A 19,854-nucleotide genomic window follows, 5' to 3' on the forward strand; every position below is an offset into this window, starting at 1 on the left:
GAATGTAACAGAGGATCTTTTCCAGAAAATTGAACAGTTTACCTGTTGCATGTACACCGCTAATAAGAGCACAGGTAAAGTCAATGAACTACGTCACCAGCTGTTCCGTGCCAAAAGGGGAGCAATTGAGTCTAGCCAGCTGCCACCATGTAGAGACTGTCTTTACATGCATGTTCAACGGTCAAACTATCAAGCAGCAATCTGGAAGAGCTGTTTACAAACTTCACCTGTGGTGCCAAGCCCAACTCTGCATGGTTGGACCATCAATGATGGCAAGTTGGCCATTCATTGGATGCGTTCTGCACCTGCACCAGAAATGGTGTTGGAGCTGCTTTCTTGCAAGTGTGTGCGTTCATGTAAACTTCCAGATTGCACATGCCTGTCAAATGGACTGTCCTGCACAGATATGTGTAGATTGCAAACCTGCAGCAATCAAAAACAAGCTGATGATCCACAGCCCAAATTTGAACTTGGGGAATCAGATGAAGAAAGTGATGACCTGTTTGAGTGAAGAGTCCTGCTGATGTTCTGAAGGTTGATATTGTTATTATTATTATTATCATAAAGTTTTAGATTTTGTTTGTATTATTACCAATGTACATACAATGGTGTTTGCACAATACCTGACAAATGTAAACTTTATTGTTGGTTGTTCATAGTTGTAAAATGATTGTGAAATTATTGCCATTCTTTCAACAAATATAAAATGAGTGTGAATCAATCTCACTGACTTTGGTCTGCTTACTATTTTGACTTCTTTTTTCAAAAAAAAAAAAAAAAAAAACCCGCCATGTCTGATATAAGGCTGAAAACCACCCCATCAAAATGAGATAATATGAGGAAATTATACATTTTCTGAATCCTTAGAGTCATGTCAGTATTACAGTGTTCACATTTTGTATCTCTGATGCTCCCTGATGCCACAGGATTAAAAGACAAAAGATGACTTAGGCGGAAATGGCAGGAAAATATGTGTGATTAAAAGTTTGATGAGCTCCAGGGTAGGCTGTACTTTTCCAAAGTGTTCATAAAAGGACTTGAATGAAAGCTCAGACTGTCCCCTTTAAAATGATACCAAACATAACAACATAAAATATGTAAATGTGTCTTTAATAAAGGTCAATAACAAGGTATGCACCTGTGTCAAAAACGTGTTTTTTCAATGGGGGAGTGTAACTTTAACAGCTGATAACACTAATTTAGCTGTGAATCCAGAAGGGTTATCATACAAAAATGTTAACTACAGACATGTATCTTTTCAAAAAGTATAAGCAACCTTTGCCACCTTGAGTGGTACCGACATCTCGTCTGGCCCATGGACTAAATAAGACAACAGATAACGCCACCAGACCAAAGAGGATCTAATGACAGGGTACGCAGAGGATGGTCATGTAATTAATGAAAGACTTTGCGAAACGTGAATGACTGTGGATCAATGAAAAGCACACCAATGATTTTTACAGAGCCTTTTGGGCAACAACAGCACCTCCTATCGAATCTTTTGTGTACTACATGTATACCAGTTCAGCACATTCTCTGGATGCCATTCAGTGGTCGAACTTGACGATAACAGTTGTACGGATCGGATGCCATCAACGGATCTTCACTGTGGTCACTGAAATTGACTCTAGATCAGACTGCAGTGTTGTCATGGTCATCTCATGAAGACGAGCAGCTCTTCTGTTGCTCTCCAAGCCACCAACTGTGCTTTCTTTACATGACCATCATGTGGTCGAGTGTTCAGTGTTACCATCTCTTCTGCTTTAGCGTCTTTTAAGGTGCAGTAAATGCATCGTGTTGCCCTCCAGTGCTTCTGTAAGGGGAAAATATCCAAACAGTTTGGGTACTCAAAATGAACATTGATTGATATGCTTTGATTAAATGCCACACATGATGTATTTAAGTATTCAATAGTTCACTGGGCTTTGAAATCTTCATCATAACTAGGTTTGTTTATAGTGTCTTTCTTACTCCCTGGTTTGTTCATAGAAGTACTGCCAGCAGACATCTGAACAAGTAGGTTTTAATGGCCCACTTTTGTGTTGTTGTTTTTTTTTCTTTCTTTTTTTTCCCTCTCACAGTCTGTACATGTTTGCTTTCTCAACTTGTTCCACTGTTCAGCGAGTGAGATCAAAACTACAGACGTACCTGTGTAGGATAATGAGGATGTAAATAAACAAGCGCTTGCCAAAGTTTGTGAATGGAACACCATACTGAAAGTGTGTTGAGTTTATTCTTAAGATGTGTATTAGTGCTGTGGTTCTCAACCAAAGGGCTGGGGCCCACTAGTGAGACTTAAAATTATTTAAATTTGTTATATTAACATGATTAAAATGCAAAAATAAAAATAGGAGACAATAAGGATGCATAAAAATAAAGATGCACAACAAATTTGACATATTTTTGGTCCATATCAGCTTAAATAGGAGGGTCTTCAAATATTGTCTTGGACAAAGGGGGGGCCTTGGATCAAAAAGGCTGAGAAACACTGCATTAAAGGTGCTAGAGGTTCTTTTTGTCGACTGAGTTTTTGAAATGAGCGCATGGGTAAGAACAACCCCCCTCCTTCACAGCTCATTTAGAGGGAACGCCTCCCAAAACTCGTGCACGAGAGTGTTTAACACCGGCATTCGCTGTGTTATTAAGCCGGGCACACATTTAACGTCTAGCTAAAACATTCTGACTATGCTCAACATACAGCGATTGTTTCCTGCTCCTGAAGCAGATTTATATACTTTCACATGGAATTTGAACACCGACTGTAATCGCAGACCTGAACACAACTGGGTCTGACTGGACGCGTTTGAGCGCGATCAGTCATAAGTATCAATTTACATTCATAATCGGCCTTACAATCGTTAAGTGTGTGGGCGACTTAAAGCCGTGCACACACTTAGTGGATTCATTATGTCGGACTCACCGCAGGTGACTCATAATCTGCAGTTGTTACTTCTGTCTCCTGACAAAAACATTGCATGAGGCGCCTGTGGAGTGTGGAAAGTTACTGGAGCGCGCAGTCGCGCGCGTCTCTCACATGGATCGGCATGGCAGTGATTGACAAGCCAGAGGGCCAATCCGCGCACGTCTCTCACAAGGAACGTAATGGCAGTGATTGACAAGCCAGATCATCGCGTAAACGATTGGCTGATGTTTTTAAGGCCCTACCTCGTGCACAGATGATGTATATTAATATTATTACTTTCAGTGCACCTAATAAATAGTCTTTTATCAGTTAGTAAAGACAGTTACAAGTAATATTGCAAAAATGTATAAAACAAAACATCCTCTTTAGCACCTTTAATATGTGTGAAATCCAAAGGGTAAAAAAATCACTGGATCAAATGAAGTTACACATGATTCAATAATAAGATTGTGATATTTGAGAATAAAAGACTCATCTCTGACATCCATTACTTTGTGAGAGTGGAGATTCAGCGGAGAGTTTTAATGTCATTCAGTATTTTCATTTTCTTGACTCCTCTTTTAGGGACAAATGTGTCATTATGCCAATGAGGAAACTGGTGTTTGTATTCTGCAGCAGGCCACACCCTCTGCTTTGAAAGAACCTTTCACTACCCACCTACACTTGACCTGGCAAAAATCCACAGGGCTCCCCTCTGTTTCTAAAATACATGAAAATAGCAGTATGGAGAAAGAAGGCATCCATACAGTCTGATGGAGAATGTACTGTATTAAGCCAGTACATGGAAGAAGATGAAAGGTGCCATTTTACATGAATCTCTCTCTGGCACCTCTAAACATACAGTGTATTTTGAATTTCATCTCAAGTTGAAAAGCACAGGAGGGGACTGAAGTTCATTTCCTCCAGTCTGTCCTTCAAGAGGACAGACTGCTCCCTTTGTACATCAATCTCTAATAACCTATTCTCAAGCAGTACTGGTAGTAACAGTTTACATGTAATCTGGCTTATGTAATCAGATTTTAAAAAATGAATTATATGTATAATTATATTTTAAAATACTCATAATCCGACTTGAATACGATTACATGTTATTCTCACAATGGCAGTAAATTTTTCATCATGATTGATCATTGATAGGGAGCTACTACTTTTTTTAATCTTTAAAATGTTCCTTTATAAAAAAACTAAAAAAAAAACTACTACATATATATGTTCAGAAGGTCTTCCAGATTTGTAGAACTGCACACAGACCAGCCACTATTCATGTGCCCATCAATGAAAACTGGGACCCACACAACATTTGATCACCACAGAAATCATTGAAGTGTTTTCTCGACATTTGCATGTCTATACAGCTCCTAATGAACACTATTATTTGTACTCAGTGAATCATTTAACCATGTATTACTATGTCTTTAGGAGGCTTGTCTTTCAAACACATTAAAATATACAAATTCACATATATTTACAAGCAACGTTTTTGTCAGCCTAACCTCTAATATATTTACTTGCAGTAGATTTTAAGTTATGTCAATAATAAAAATAAGTCAATAATAATAAAATCAAGTTCACTGTTCTATGATGATGATTAATGGTCACATAACATGAAATATATATATACAGTGGGTACGGAAAGTATTCAGACCCCCTTAAATCAATCTGTTATATTGCAGCCATTTGCTAAAATCATTTAAGTTCATTTTTTCCCTCATTAATGTACACACAGCACCCCATATTGACAGAAAAACACAGAATTGTTGACATTTTTGCAGATTTATTAAAAAAGAAAAATTGAAATATCACATGGTCCTAAGTATTCAGACCATTTGCTCAGTATTTAGTAGAAGCACCCTTTTGATCTACAGTAATACAGCCATGAGTCTTTTTGGGAAAGATGCAACAAGTTTTTCACACCTGGATTTGGGGGATCCTCTGCCATTTCTCCTTGCAGATCCTCTCCAGTTCTGTCAGGTTGGATGGTAAACGTTGGTGGACAGCCATTTTTAGGTCTCTCCAGAGATGCTCAATTGGGTTTAAGTCAGGGCTCTGGCTGGGCCATTCAAGAACAGTCACGGAGTTGTTGTGAAGCCACTCCTTTGTTATTTTAGCTGTGTGCTTAGGGTCATTGTCTTGTCGGAAGGTAAATCTTCAGCCCAGTCTGAGGTCCTGAGCACTCTGGAGAAGGTTTTCGTCCAGGATATCCCTGTACTTGGCCGCATTCATCTTTCCCTCGATTGCAACCAGTTGTCCTGTCCCTGCAGCTGAAAAACACCCCCACAGCATGATGCTTCACTGTTGAGACTGTATTGGACAGGTGATGAGCAGTGCCTGGTTTTCTCCACACATACCGCTTAGAATTAAGGCCAAAAAGTTATATCTTGGTCTCATCAGACCAGAGAATCTTATTTCTCACCATCTTGGCAAACTCCATGCGGGTTTTCATGTGTCTTGCACTGAGGAGAGGCTTCCGTCGGGCTACTCTGCCATAAAGCTCCGACTGGTGGAGGGCTGCAGTGATGGATGACTTTCTACAGCTTTCTCCCATCTCCCGACTGCATCTCTGGAGCTCAGCCACAGTGATCTTTGGGTTCTTCTTTACCTCTCTCACCAAGGCTCTTCTCCCCCGATAGCTCAGTTTGGCCGGACGGCCAGCTCTAGGACGGGTTCTGGTCGTCCCAAACGTCTTCCATTTAGGGATTATGGAGGCCACTGTGCTCTTAGGAACCTTAAGTGCAGCAGAATTTTTGTAACCTTGGCCAGATCTGTGCCTTGCCACAATTCTGTCTCTGAGCTCTTCAGGCAGTTCCTTTGACCTCTTGATTCTCATTTGCTCTGACATGCACTGTGAGCTGTAAGGTCTTATATAGACAGGTGTGTGGCTTTCCTAATCAAGTCCAATCAGTATAATCAAACACAGCTGGACTCAAATGAAGGTGTAGAACCATCTCAAGGATGATCAGAAGAAATGGATAGCACCTGAGTTAAATATATGAGTGTCACAGCAAAGGTTCTGAATGCTTAGGACCATGTGATATTTCAGTTTTTCTTTTTAATGAAATCTGCAAAAATGTCAACAATTCTGTGTTTTTCTGTCAATATGGGGTGCTGTGTGTACGTTAATGAGGAAAAAAATGAACTTAAATGATTTTAACAAATGGCTGCAATATAACAAAGAGTGAAAAATTTAAGGGGGTCTGAATACTTTCCGTACCTACTGTATATATCATATATATATATATATATATATATATATATATATATATATATATATATATACACACACACACACACACACAAATACAGTGGTGGTCAGAATTATTGGAATCCCTTGATAAATATGATCAAAGATGACTGTAAAAATAAATCTGCATTGTTTATCCTTTTGATCTTTAATTCATAAAATTAGCAAAAATCTAACATTTCATTGAAGGAAAATAAGTGAGAGTGGGGGAAACTCACATTATGAAATAAATGTTTTGGCACCCCTAGAAATTCTTATGAGTAAAATATCTCTTAAGTATATTACCATTCATATTTACATTTTTTTTTAGCACACCAGGGTGATCATGAACATGAAATTGTCCAGCCATGACTTCCTGTTTCACAGGAGTAAACATGAGGAAATACATAGGCCAAATTTACAAATTTAAAGGGTTAGTTCACAAAAAAATGAATGAAAATGAATCAATATTAATATTATAAAGTGACGAGAATATTTTTGGTGTGCCAAAAAATAAAAAATAAATAACGACTTATAAACTGATGGCTGATTTCAAAACACTGCTTCATGAAGCATCGGAGCATAAATGAATCTGTGTATTGAATCTGCTGTTCGGAGCACCAAAGTCACGTGATTTCAGCCGTTGGCAGTTTGACACGCGATCTGAATCATGATTCGAACACACTGATTCATTTATGCTCCGATGCTTCCTGAAGCAGTGTTTTGAAATCAGCTATCACTAAATAAGTCATCATTTTTGGTTTTGTTTTTTAGCGTACTCCAAAAATATTCTCGTCGCTTTATAATATTAATATTGAACCACTGTACTCACATGAACCGATTTAAATATGTTTTTAGTACCTTTATGGATCTTGAGAGAGAAAATGTCATTGCTCCCTATGAAGGCCTCACTGAGCCATCGGATTTCAACTAAAATATCTTAATTTGTGTTCTGAAGATTAACGAAGGTCTTACGGGTGTGGAACGGCATGAGGGTAAGTAATAAATGACAGAATTTTCATTTTTGGGTGAACTAACCCTTTAATCATTCATCACAATGAGTAAAACCAAAGAATCTAGTTCTGATGTGCAGCAAAAGATTGTTGAGCTTCACAAAAATGTAAGAAAATAGCTAAAACATTGAAAACCCCCATTTCCACCATCAGGGCAATAATTAAGAAGTTCCAATCAACTAAATATGTTACAAATCTGCCTGGAAGAGGATGTGTGTCTAAATCATCCTAATGCATGGTGAGAAGGCAAGTTTGAGTGGCCAAAGACTCTTCAAAGATCACAGCTGGAGAATTGCAGAGATTAGATGAGTCTTGAGTCTCAGAAAGCCTAAAAAATGATCAAACAGCACCTACATCCCCACAAGGCAGGGAAGGTTTCAAGAAAAAGGAGGGTTTCAAGAAAAATCCTCTACTCTCATCCAAAAACAATCTCCAGTATATTCAGTTGTCAGACAAGACTGGAACTTCAAACAGGACCAGCTTCTATGGTCAGATGAAACTAAAAAAAAAAGAGCTTTTTGGCAGCAAACCCACCAGATGGATAAATATGCTGCTGGATCTTTAATATTGTGGGCCTATTTTTCTGCTGGAGGTCCAGGACATCTTGTTCAGATACATAGTATCATAGATTCTATAAAATACCAACAAATAAAAAATCAAAACCTGACCGCTTCTGCTAGAAATTTTATAATGGGCTGTGGTTGGATCTTCCATCAGGACAATGATCCAAAACAAACATCAAAACCAACACAAAAATGTGTCACTGAGCACAAAATGAAGCTTCTGCCACTTGCCACTTGCAGAATCTGTGAAAATGTGAATAATTTTAACAAAATAAGAGGGATAATACAAAATGTCATTTTTTATTTAGTACTGTCCTGAGTAAGATATTTTACATAAACGATGTTTACATAAAGTCCACAAAACAAAAAATAGCTGAATTTATAAATATTACCAGAGCTGGGTAGTAATGGTTTACATGTAATCTGGATTACATAATTTTTCCAAGCAAATCAAGTACTTGTACCAATTCCAGAGTAAACCACTTTTTAAAATACTTATTATCAGACTACTAGTTACTGTTGTTATGGATTACATGATTACATATTATTTACAGTGAATGGCAGTATAATTGTTCATGAATTCATTGATTCTCCTAATGAAAAACGCCTTATATATTTTTTTCATAATAAACCTGCCGCTTATATAAGTTTGTGATTCGAGGTTTTTCCATCGGTACAGGGGAAAATATAGATGCCAATATAGATGAAGATATACAGTCATAGACTGAAAAGTACATTAAATATTTGATGTAGCAGTGATATTGCTGTGAATTTCATGTTTTTCATTAGGACGCAATACTAATGTTGCAATTTTCTAGAAATTGCATAAGTTTTAAGCATGACCAATATGTTTTAAAATCATAAGATGCTCATTTTGGGTTTTATTCGGTGTTACTATCAGCAAATAACAAGTGGACATTAGTGTTAGTATTTTGACGTGTTAACCTGTCCATAAATTGCACTTTAAGAATTAATCTGGTTGAAGAATCTAAGTTGGTGAATACCAATATATTTTTTGGAATATGTTTTTCCCTTTGTAGTCTGTCCAGTACAAGATTATCCTACCAATATATGTGACACCAACTGCAGCCTTAGCACTGGAAAGTAATCCAGAATGTAATCCAAATGTAGTCAGGATCTCAGAGACATTGTGTTAGGTAACAGAACAAAATTATAAAATTTTACCCGCTCTTATATTAAGAATCACAAATTTTGTCATGTAAGTTTGTTAATCAGTAACTGACTACAATTCATAAGTACTGAGCTTTTTAATATGGCCCAATTCATAAAGTTTATGAACGGCTTGATTCTTGAATGTATCATTACCTGAATGGATCCATGCACTGTTTTTTTGTTTTACATCCTCTTGTACCACTTGTTTGTCCTGAGCAGTTAAACTGAGCTTATCTTCCAAAAATCCTGGCAGGTCCCAAGAATGTGGGAGTTTTCCAGCATCTTTAGTCTATCTATTATCCAGCAGTGACTGCATGATTTTGAGATCCATGTCTTGCACTGAGGACAATTGAGGGACTCAAACAAACTGATCTAAAAAAGGTTCCAAAACTTCACTGATGCTCCAGATTTTGGAAGATACAATTCATTCAAGAGCCGCAGTGGTGACAAACCTTTTGAATTTGATGATCAAGGAATACTGTATTTAATTTGTCTTCAAGCAAACATATACACATATATACACACACATATATATGAATTGGAAAAACACGTTTAGTAATTGGCAGGTAAAAAAAAAAAAAAAAAAAAACTATAGGTGGTATGTAAAAATGTTAACTTTGTGCCCTAAAAGAAACTTTGTTACTTAGTTTTATGTAGCTCAGATACCTGATAAAAACAGTTTCAACAGTTGAGCGCATCATAGTCATGACTCATAATCAAGTTTCACAGATAATTTGTTTATTCAATCCTGAAATATTCAGCACATTCTGTTAAAAGGTCATACAATCATACATCCGAAGGAAGAAAGATGGCTCAAGTTACTTTTATAGCTGAGACTAGAACCTCTACTAACCACCAGACATCTGACATGTTCATATAGTAAAAGATGAATGAGTTCCTTATGTTTCACTTCCTAAAATCAGGTTCCTGCATTCAGACATCGGTAGTAATGTAAACGAGGTGAAACCCATTCCTCAGGTTTTATTTAAAGTGAGTTATGAAGACTTCATCAGTATTGTTCTCTGGTTATATTAGTCACACTTTTATAAGTCAATTCCACCATATGTAGATCCTTACATGGATAGTTCACCCAGAAAATGGAAATTCTGTCATTGTTTGCTCAACTTAAAAGTTAGTTCAAACCTGAATTACATTCTTTTCTCTGCAGAACACAAAAGAAGAGATTTTGATTAATTGGTCACCTTTGACATTCATTGTATGGAAATCAAAATCTCTTTTTATGATCCAAAGAACAATGAGAGGGTGAGTAAATGATGACAGAATTATCATTTTTATGTGAACTATCCCTTTGACAAGGCAACATTACTGTGTTTAGTTAAACTGAGTCACTGGATGATCTGTTCAGAGAAATTCACAGCATCAGGGTGAAATTCACTCGATCAATATCAGTAGGTCATTAAAGGCCACCTAAATGAGAATCAAGAAGTTTAAGCCATCTTAATGTTGCAGTAGTAGTCAGTTCAGGTGCTGTTAGCCTGCTCCTGTTCAAACAAAGCCATTGCTAGGTGTGATCGAGAGGCCAGCCCCTCGAGGTTACTGAGAACACAGCGGTGATAGATGTCCTCACTGAACCGTGGGTTACATTCCCTGTGCACATACTTCTGAACTAGCGCCGGCTCGACAGCGCGAAACACGTGCAACCCAGAGTAACGTACAAAGATCTCGTAGACGTCCATGCTCTCAAGCAATTCATCATTGTCCAAGATGTCAGCGGCCATCTTTGTGCGGGCAGCCATGTAATCGGCATTGTAGAAGCAGGCTTCTTCAAAGATGTGGCGGTCAAAGTGGCCATCACGCAGCGTCTCGGATGCAAAGGATGAAGCGGCAGATGGTTGTTGGTCGCGGTAGACCAGAGCTGGACTGTACTCTTGAAAGTGGATTGGGAAGAAGACCTGCCAATTGCTGATAGCGTTCATACGGCAGCGGTTGAGGAAGTCAGCGTTGACCTCAGTCCATACGCTGGCCAGAAAGAACAGGGTGTCTACTGGGTGCTTCTTGGAGATTATGTCCATCAGCTTGACCTGTGAGGGAACTTCAGTCTTTACACTAATCCAAGGAATCTTTACATCGCCGTAACGTTTCTCTACCTCACCAATCATGGCTTTGACACCGGCAAAGACGTCCGTCTGGCTGACTCGCTGGGCATCGAAGGGGTCATACACAAACAAGAAGGTGAGCAGAGCATTGTCATGGGTATCCAGAGCATTCATGACATACATGTCAAGAAAGTTACCCACAAAGTCTTGATCGTGTGCCGTCACAGGGAGGATCACCTGTACCCGCGTCGCTTCTGTTACATAAGGCATAGGGATGATCTCTACAGCACTGAGCGGCTTCAGCAAACTCACCCGTTTGGCGATGACCTGACTGTGACCCTTCTGCGTAAAAGCTTCCAGGGCCAAATCCAGCACATACTCCATGCCTCGCGTGGGATCGAAGCGTCGGTACCCGTTCAGCAGACGGCGCTTACGAAAGCGCAACTGGGGCTGATAGCGCTCGTTCAGACGGCCCACTGCAGTCTCCAGGACTGAGTTGACATCTGCCCGGTCCGCACCTCGAAGCTCACACTTCGGAGAGCTGTCGGCACATGAATAAATGTGCTCTTCAGTGAAGTATTCCCAGTTGATCACCTCAAAGCGGGTTTTGGGTCGGAAGGGTGGGTTGATTCCGATGGGCCACGTGGCTCCGGCTTTGCCCTCTGGAGTGAGCTCACTTATGTTACTGATCTGGTTCTGTGGCCAAAACAACAGAACAAGTCATTATAAGAAGCAGCAATAACGTTAAACTGATAAAGGGAAAGTTCTTCTTTTCGTCCTGTTCCTTTAGGAACAGTATGTCTATCAGTCACTTCATTTATAATGCAGAAAGGCAAGTTTTATCCTTGACTCAAAGACAGTCTAAAGGCAGTGGAAAAAGCTGAGATAATTAATTTCAAGTTCATTTCCTGCAGTTATGTGATGTGTGATGGCAGGCTGACAGCTGCAAACACCTTGTCCTATTACCTATGCAACATATTTGTCCAGACATGAAAGACTGTGTATATCAAAGCTAGGCATCTAAAAGATTACATTCACTGCAATTTAATTCGGACTATAATAGTGATTCATCTTTTTAAAATGCCATATAAATGCTTTAGTCTGAAATCTAAAATGTTTGCAAAGTCAGAAATACACATTAAATGACTACAATTGACCTTAGCAGTGTGCATTTGCTCAAAAAGGTGTGCACTTGATCTTGACGGTGCTAACAGAGAAATATCACATCCAAATACAGCATGCGTTTATTAAAATGCATAACTGTGCCGGTCTCAATGAGGCACAGCTTAGTCAAGATGCATGACACGGTCATAATACGATTCTCAAACTAAAGGTGCCAATTCTGGATCAGGTTTTTGCACGATTGTGCAGACATGTCTAAGGTAATAAGTGTGGGAACTTAACCAGCTGGCTTGAAGTTAGCAGCTTGAAATGATCTTCTAAGATGAGGTACAGTAACATACCTGTAACTGCTGAATTTGTGCATAGGTCCAATCCAGTTCAATCTGGTTATAGCGTTTGTGTAGGCGATACATCAGGACAGGTTCAGAGACGGGGTGGACAGTGAAGGCGTTTTTAAACTGTGCACTGTCCTCACGCTCAGGGTCCACGTTCTTCTGCAGCTCAAAGTAACGGTAGGTCATCTCCTACATCATTTAAAAAGACGACAACAGCACTGATCATAATCCTCTGTGCATTGTTTTGATCTGGATTAATGGATGTAAACAAGCCATTGAAAGTGACCTAGCACAAAACAATATTTTGTTTTCACTATTAGATCATGATGACTAATTTCAGGAGCAAATGACACTGCAGTTGCTTATTCACTAATTATACAGTAAGTGATTTTAGCTTTTCATTTACATTGATTTAAAAAGCACTTCCCCACCTGATGCTTCTCCACACAGCTAAGACCCAGGTAATCGATGATGCAGCGACCAAGCCACTCATCTGGCCTGACGCTGAGGATGTCATTTCGACAAGAGTCCAGGTGAGGCTGCAGTCGGGCTAGAAGGCTGCGTGACAACAGATACCCATATCCACCATGGCAATATCGCGCACGTTCTTCACCCCCGATAAACTCCTCTGCTCGTCCCATGTACATATCCTGTCCTGCACTAAGATGATTAACCAGCTCCATGACCCTTTCAGCTTGTGTGTACGTATCATCTTGTGCAAGGTAAAACCAGTCGTACTCATTGCCGTGGTGTTGGTGAAGGTGCCGTATAGTTTCATACATCAGCCAGACGGGTCGATCATCACCATGAGCAACAACAGTCATGCCGTGTGGTACCTTTGCACTCCGTAGGCCAGTGAAAAAGAAGGTACGGTGAAAACGGTGAGCTACCGTTTTATTGACTGCCACCCCTAGCGTGTTCAGAGTGGCGCGTGAGCTCAGGATGCCCACCAGGAGCCGTTCTCGGATTCCCAGCTCTGTGTGGATGTAGCGAGTCCTGTGGCAAACAACCAAATAATAAATGGTTTCATTTTAGTGTAAATATACATTACTGCTCAAAAGTTTACATCATTAAGGTTTTTTATGTTTTTGATATAAGTGTCTTATGCTCAACAAGACTGCATTTATTTAATCAAAATACAGTTAAAAAAGTAATATTGTGAAATATTATTACCTTTTAAAATAATTCTTAAGTCATTAAGTCAATCTGAATTTTCAGTCTTCACTGGGACACGATCCTTCAGAAATCATTCTAATATGCTGATTTGGCACTCAAGAAGCATTTCTTCTTATATTATTATTATTATATAATATATTGTGGTAGATTTTCCAAGACACACCTGACTTAAGTTACCTGTTCCTGGGGCGTCTCCTAATCAACACCCGAGCATCTCCTAATCGACACTCAATAAATTCCCTGATCTTTCGGAGCTTCTCCAAATTGACACTCAATAATACTCTTGGGAGCGTCTCCAAATCGACACTCAATAATATCTCGGTCAATGTCTTGACCCTCTTAAACCTTGTTCCCTAACCTGACTTGCTGCGCAGCAATAACCAGAGACTCCAGTTGTTGTCCTTTAAAGCTTTAATCATGGCCGGGAGAGTTCTCATCAATCCCAGAGAATTTCTCTCCGAACAAAGGAATACAGCAGGTTTTATAGGATTTCAGGTACATTTCAGTCAGTATGGCATGATCTATTACTCATTATCATCAGTCTTAATATGATTGGTTTAGATTTAAGAAGAACATCTCAGTTCCTCTGTCCCACTTACTGGCAGAGTAAATTTAGATTAGAACAACTGAATCACAAGATCATCAAAAAATATCACCGGGTAATAGTTCAGATTACTGTTAAAACAATTTCTCAAAGACTATTTTTTATCCTTAGGAGGATGCTGTCTAGCCAGCACAGCAGAATTTTTCCACTTCTTACAAAACTCAGTCCTAGTGACTATTTCTCTATTTCAAAGTTAGCTTATTAGGCCTGTAGAAGAAAAGAAATGATAGTTCATTATTAATTATTTCAAAAATTCCATCACAATATGTACGAATGTTCCTTTGTGCACTTAGAACATTGTCTCTGAAAAGGTTTAGACCAAGAATGATAGAGATCTAAGCCAATTACAAAGCTGAGTGAGACAAATGAGGGACAGCTACTATGATCTCTAAAGCAAACTGCTTCAGCGATCTTTAAAATCTTCTAAGGTACCCTAGTTGTCAACCTAATTATTTATAAAGCTGTATTTGTTACTGGTGAAATGAGGATAATGGAGAAGTTAGAATGTGCTCAACTCAAAGTTTTATTTAAAAGTTGCTGCTCAAACAGAAGTCAAAATGACATGTAAAAGTAAAGACAATTGTGGAGATCAGCTGATACCATTTTTATGTTTACATGTTCAATAACCAGTATCTGAAATCATTTCGTAATGCAATATATTTTATTATTAATAAAGCCCTTCTAATTTGTTTTGTGATCTAAACTGTTGCCAATATTTTGTTGTTTTTAGCTATAAAGCTTAAAAGGATGAAAAAACAGACACTTTCTTATTCATTTATCTTCTCATTTTTCAGTCCCGGGTGGATCATAAATGACTTTGATTTTGAACTCGAAACAACTTAAAGTTTAACTGTTCATCATTTAACCTGCAACATTTCGATTATTTCTAAGGGCAATGGCATTGCTGTCCTGTATATGCAGCCATGGGTGTTTTGTGAGAGGAATAATAAGAGATTCTATGTCAGCTGCTTCACAAAGTGGTGAAGAATTCAGCTTTGAGAGAAGCACAGAGATGTGAAAAATACTCGCCTGAGATCTTACCAAGTCACATTTTACATTTTACCACACAAGTCACATTTTACCACACACAATTTTACATTATGGACTTCTGATCTTAGACCCTGTCTAACTTGTGATTGATTTATACAGGTGCTGGTCATATAATTAGAATATCATCAAAAAGCTGATTTATTTCACTAATTCCATTCAAAAAGTGAAATATTATTATATATTATATTATATTCATTCATTACACACAGACTGATATATTTCAAATGTTTATTTCTTTGAATTTTGATGATTATAACGGACAACTAAGGAAAATCCCAAATTCAGTATCTCAGAAAATTAGAATATTACTTAAGACCAATAAAAGAAAGGATTTTTAGAAATCTTGGCCAACTGAAAAGTATGAACATGAAAAGTATGAGCATAGCTGGCATATCACATCTTCCTCTTCACAATACCCCATAGATTTTCTATAGGGTTAAGGTCAGGCGAGTTTGCTGGCCAATTAAGAACAGGGATACCATGGTCCTTAAACCAGGCACTGGTAGTTTTGGCACTGTGTGCAGGTGCCAAGTCCTGTTGGAAAATGAAATCTGCATCTCCATAAAGTTAGTCAGCAGCAGGAAGCATGAAGTGCTCTAAAACTTCCTGGTATACGGCTGCGTTGACCTTGGACGTCAGAAAACACAGTGGACCAACACCAGCAGATGACGGCACCCCAAACCATCACTAACTGTGGAAACTTTACACTGGACCTCAAGCAACGTGGATTGTGTGCCTCTCCTCTCTTCCTCCAGACTCTGGGACCCTGATTTCCAAAGTGGTTCTTGAAGCACTGACTCCAGCTGCAGTCCACTCTTTGTGAATCTCCCCCACATTTTTAAATGGATTTTGTTTCACAGTCCTCTCCAGGGTGCGGTTATCCCTATTGCTTGTACACTTTTTTCTACCACATCTTTTCCTTCCCTTTGTCTCTCTATTAATGTGCTTGGACACAGAGCTCTGTGAACAGCCAGCCTCTTTTGCAATGACCTTTTGTGTCTTGCCCTCCTTGTGCAAGGTGTCAATGGTCGTCTTTTGGACAACTGTCAAGTCAGCAGTCTTCCCCATGATTGTGTAGCCTACAGAACTAGACTGAGAGACCATTTAAAGGCCTTTGCAGGTGTTTTGAGTTAATTAGCTGATTAGAGTGTGGCACCAGGTGTCTTCAATATTGAACCTTTTCAAATATTCTAATTTTCTGAGATACTGAATTTGAGATTTTCCTTAGTTGTCAGTTATAATTATCAAAATTAAAAGAAATAAACATTTGAAATATATCAGTCTGTGTGTAATGAATGAATATAATATACAAGTTTCACATTTTGAATGGAATTAGTGAAATAAATCAACTTTTTGATGATATTCTAATAATTATATGACCAGCACCTGTACATATCAACTAAAAGAACCATTTCCAACTGAGATTTCAGTATAATATGAGAAACAAAGCCAATCTGAACTGACATTTGAGGACTCACCTGAGAACTTTCTTGTGCGGTTTGTTGGGGTCCTTGTGATAGGGCACAATGCGAGGCTGGAAGTCCTCATTCCCATCTTGGCCATCCTGGTGATCCCTGATATGACCACTGTTTATGAGTCTCCCATTTCCAAGTTCATCTCCACAAGCCTCATCGGTTTCCCCCTGTGTCCAGGACACCATCAGGAGACTGAGACTGCAGCCCAAAGAGAGGCCCAGAATGAGAGGCAGAGCAGGCCGGAAAACAGCCAGGAAAGAAGACAGACGCATGGTGGAGCAGACAGAGTCTTCTTTGTGCCAGTCAATGGATGTCAAGTCTCGATAGGTCTCCTTAGAGAGCAGTTCAAGTAACAGCAAAGTCTTGATTACAGTAGAGGCATTTGACAGTGATTCTGTGAAGGTATTTGAATTCCTGGCACTAAATAATCATAGCATGACTAGTCACGTCAGTGTTGATGTCTTCACAATCAGATGAATGGGCGATGAAGATGTCAAGGTACGCAGCTTAAAGCCAAACAAACAGCTGGAGGAAAAATAACAATCTGACCTGCCGCTTGACAGTCAAATAAGTAACACCAGGACATGCAAGGCTGATTTACCATCCAAACATGCAAAACCGAGGCACTACCATTCTCTCCACATAAAATAGTCCACTGTGTGATCTAGCCGGACATCCTCCTGCAAGCGATATGAGCAAGCTGCATGTATGAATACATTATCCGAGAATCACTTCTACATTATTAGATGAGAAATCACCTCCACTGGTGATGCACAAAAGGTTAGATCGCTAACCAGTCGACACCATTTGCAGCCGCAACCAAGATTCAACATACATGCACAGTGGACTGAAATGTTATAAATTTCAGGATATTAGCATGCAAGTTTTTGGGCGGGTTTGTTTTGCTTTGTTTTGTGGAGCGAATCAGCGGTTCGAACGACGATAAATTACATTCAATAAAAAGTCCTCCACTCTGTCGCGTAGCTTCGTAACGTTAGCTGCTGTGCTCACACACTGAAGCTGAGCAGCATTAGCAGCCACCCGCGATATTTCCCCCAAAACACACTAATCCGCCGAAACTGCTCTCAACTGTGGATGAATTCCTGCGTCTCTTCCGAGGGTTCGTTGAAAAATACAAAAACAATCGCGAAGTGACTTTATTGGCTTTGCTGTAAATATCTCCAGCATCGTCTGGCACGTATCAAGTCCTACCTACGGATGTGCTCGAGAGGAAGATTGACTCAATGCGTTAAAAACAGACCCAGGGAAACAAGCAGCACGCGCACAAGAGTTCCACGTGTACATGAGCCCTGCAGCAGAGACTCGGCTCTGTCGATAGAGACTGTCTGACAGCAAGTGTCCGCGCGTGTGGACTGGAGCTTGGGTATCCCGTTATCCCGCTCCTGCACTCATTCCGTCGAGGCGAGGGAGACACGTCATCAAGCATGAATGATAAGGTCGAGATTCAGGCCATCAAATGTCAAATACGTGATTACAGCGAGATGAGTAACAAAAGAATAGCTACAAAAGGAAAATTAATGATGATAATAATAAGAACACAATAACAAGAGTTACCGCTGGTCGTCTAATCTGATTTTGTACAAAGCAATTGTCTATTTAACAAATGTCACATTTAATTGTAACTATTTATAAGTAACGAATAGAATTAGAAATTCTTAGTTTTTGAAATGATGAAATTTGAAGGAGATTCCTGTTACCTGACCTCTAGTTTGACACTTGAGTGTTGCTTATAGACTGGCCATGGACCCTGTTTACATTTGAATCAAGTTCATCTGCTGTTAGCAGCAAGAGTTAATTATAACTAATTGCTTTAGGTCCAATACTTTGATGTGGGGAATAATGAGAGATCTCACAAAGATGAAGTACAATAAAACATTTTGAATATTGGCTAATTTGCCTTGTTAGTTCAGCAACATAAGAAAGAGAAAAGACTGAAGTCATGTTGCAATGCAAAATATATTTGTACTTTAAATGTGTAAATGCAATTGAAAATAGTAGCCTATAAATATTATTTTTGCCTACTTATACAGTTTCAATAGCTCTTAAAGGTGCAATGTGTAAGAATTTTGCAGTAAAATATCCAAAAACCACTAGGCCAGTGTTATATATTTCGTTCACTTGAGTACTTACAATATCCCAAATGTTTCCTATTTGTAAATCTATTTGTAAATCGTGAGAAAATTGCTATTTTAACCAAAGCTCCGGGACGTGTGAGGAGTCGCCTGTCAATTGTGTCAATTGTTACCCTCGGTTTCTGGTTTTATTTTGTAGAAACCATGAAAACACCAAAGACGCTTTAATACATTACATGTTTTAATAGACAAGGAAACAACTGTTTGATTACATTTATAGACAGAAAACTAATTGTTGTTTTATAGCTCAACACGTTTACTCTTTTTGTTTAATCTAATTTTCTTGATTTTTGTGAGTACCATGCTTTACCATGCCTCAGAGAAAAACACTATTTTGTGAAGTAGCTTAACATAGCATAATCAGATGCAGCTTTATTTTTAGTAACAGTAATACAGCATTTTCTCCATCATACAATACGTTTTAAAATTAATTGCATGCCATTTATCAACACAAGCCATCCAGCATTTAATATTATTCTAAAATCGATCTATCTTACTGCAGTGTGTAACAGTGTCTCACAGCAGCCGCCGAGCAAACACACAGAGTAACGCTATAACATTTTCAACACACTCAAATGTATCTAATATGATAAACAGAGCTGCGTTACCTCATACTCATGACCGGAAAAGCGGAAGCGGAAGCGGCACCGGCGACTGTGGCATAATAAAAAAGTTCTGCTGCTTGTGAGGCGTGTGTTGCACAATCGCTCCTCGATCAGCTCCCACAACATTTGGTCCTGCTCTGCTTCATACTACAGTAACATTAATAATCGCATCCATGAACATGATTTCTGCCCGAGTTCTATCCCTATTCTTTTGCACTGTCCGTTGAGATGGAGACCACATGTCCCAAGATTCCGCGCTCAAACTTGGCGTCATCAAGCTACGCCTTTGTTCTGAATAGGCCTCTAGCGGACAGAAAATATTACATTGCAGCTTTAAGTAAATACACATACCCCTAAGTGATACTTAAAGTTAGTTTTGATTTGG

General features: G+C 39.0%; 1 protein-coding gene across 1 annotated transcript; it reads right to left on the minus strand.

Moving 5' to 3' along the window:
- Positions 1-9,608: 9,608 nt before the first annotated feature.
- Positions 9,609-18,229, minus strand: chpf2 (chondroitin polymerizing factor 2). The gene is made up of 4 exons (XM_048184737.1): positions 16,715-18,229; positions 12,838-13,402; positions 12,413-12,595; positions 9,609-11,645 (listed from the first exon to the last, which is right to left on the minus strand). The coding sequence occupies exons 1-4, from the start codon at positions 16,981-16,983 to the stop codon at positions 10,374-10,376; spliced, it is 2,289 nt and encodes a 762-aa protein (XP_048040694.1). The 5' UTR covers positions 16,984-18,229; the 3' UTR covers positions 9,609-10,373.
- Between the last annotated feature and the right edge of the window lie 1,625 nt (positions 18,230-19,854).

Source organism: Megalobrama amblycephala, linkage group LG3 (genome assembly GCF_018812025.1).
Source record: "Megalobrama amblycephala isolate DHTTF-2021 linkage group LG3, ASM1881202v1, whole genome shotgun sequence".
In the NCBI taxonomy this organism is placed as follows: Eukaryota; Metazoa; Chordata; class Actinopteri; order Cypriniformes; family Xenocyprididae; genus Megalobrama; species Megalobrama amblycephala.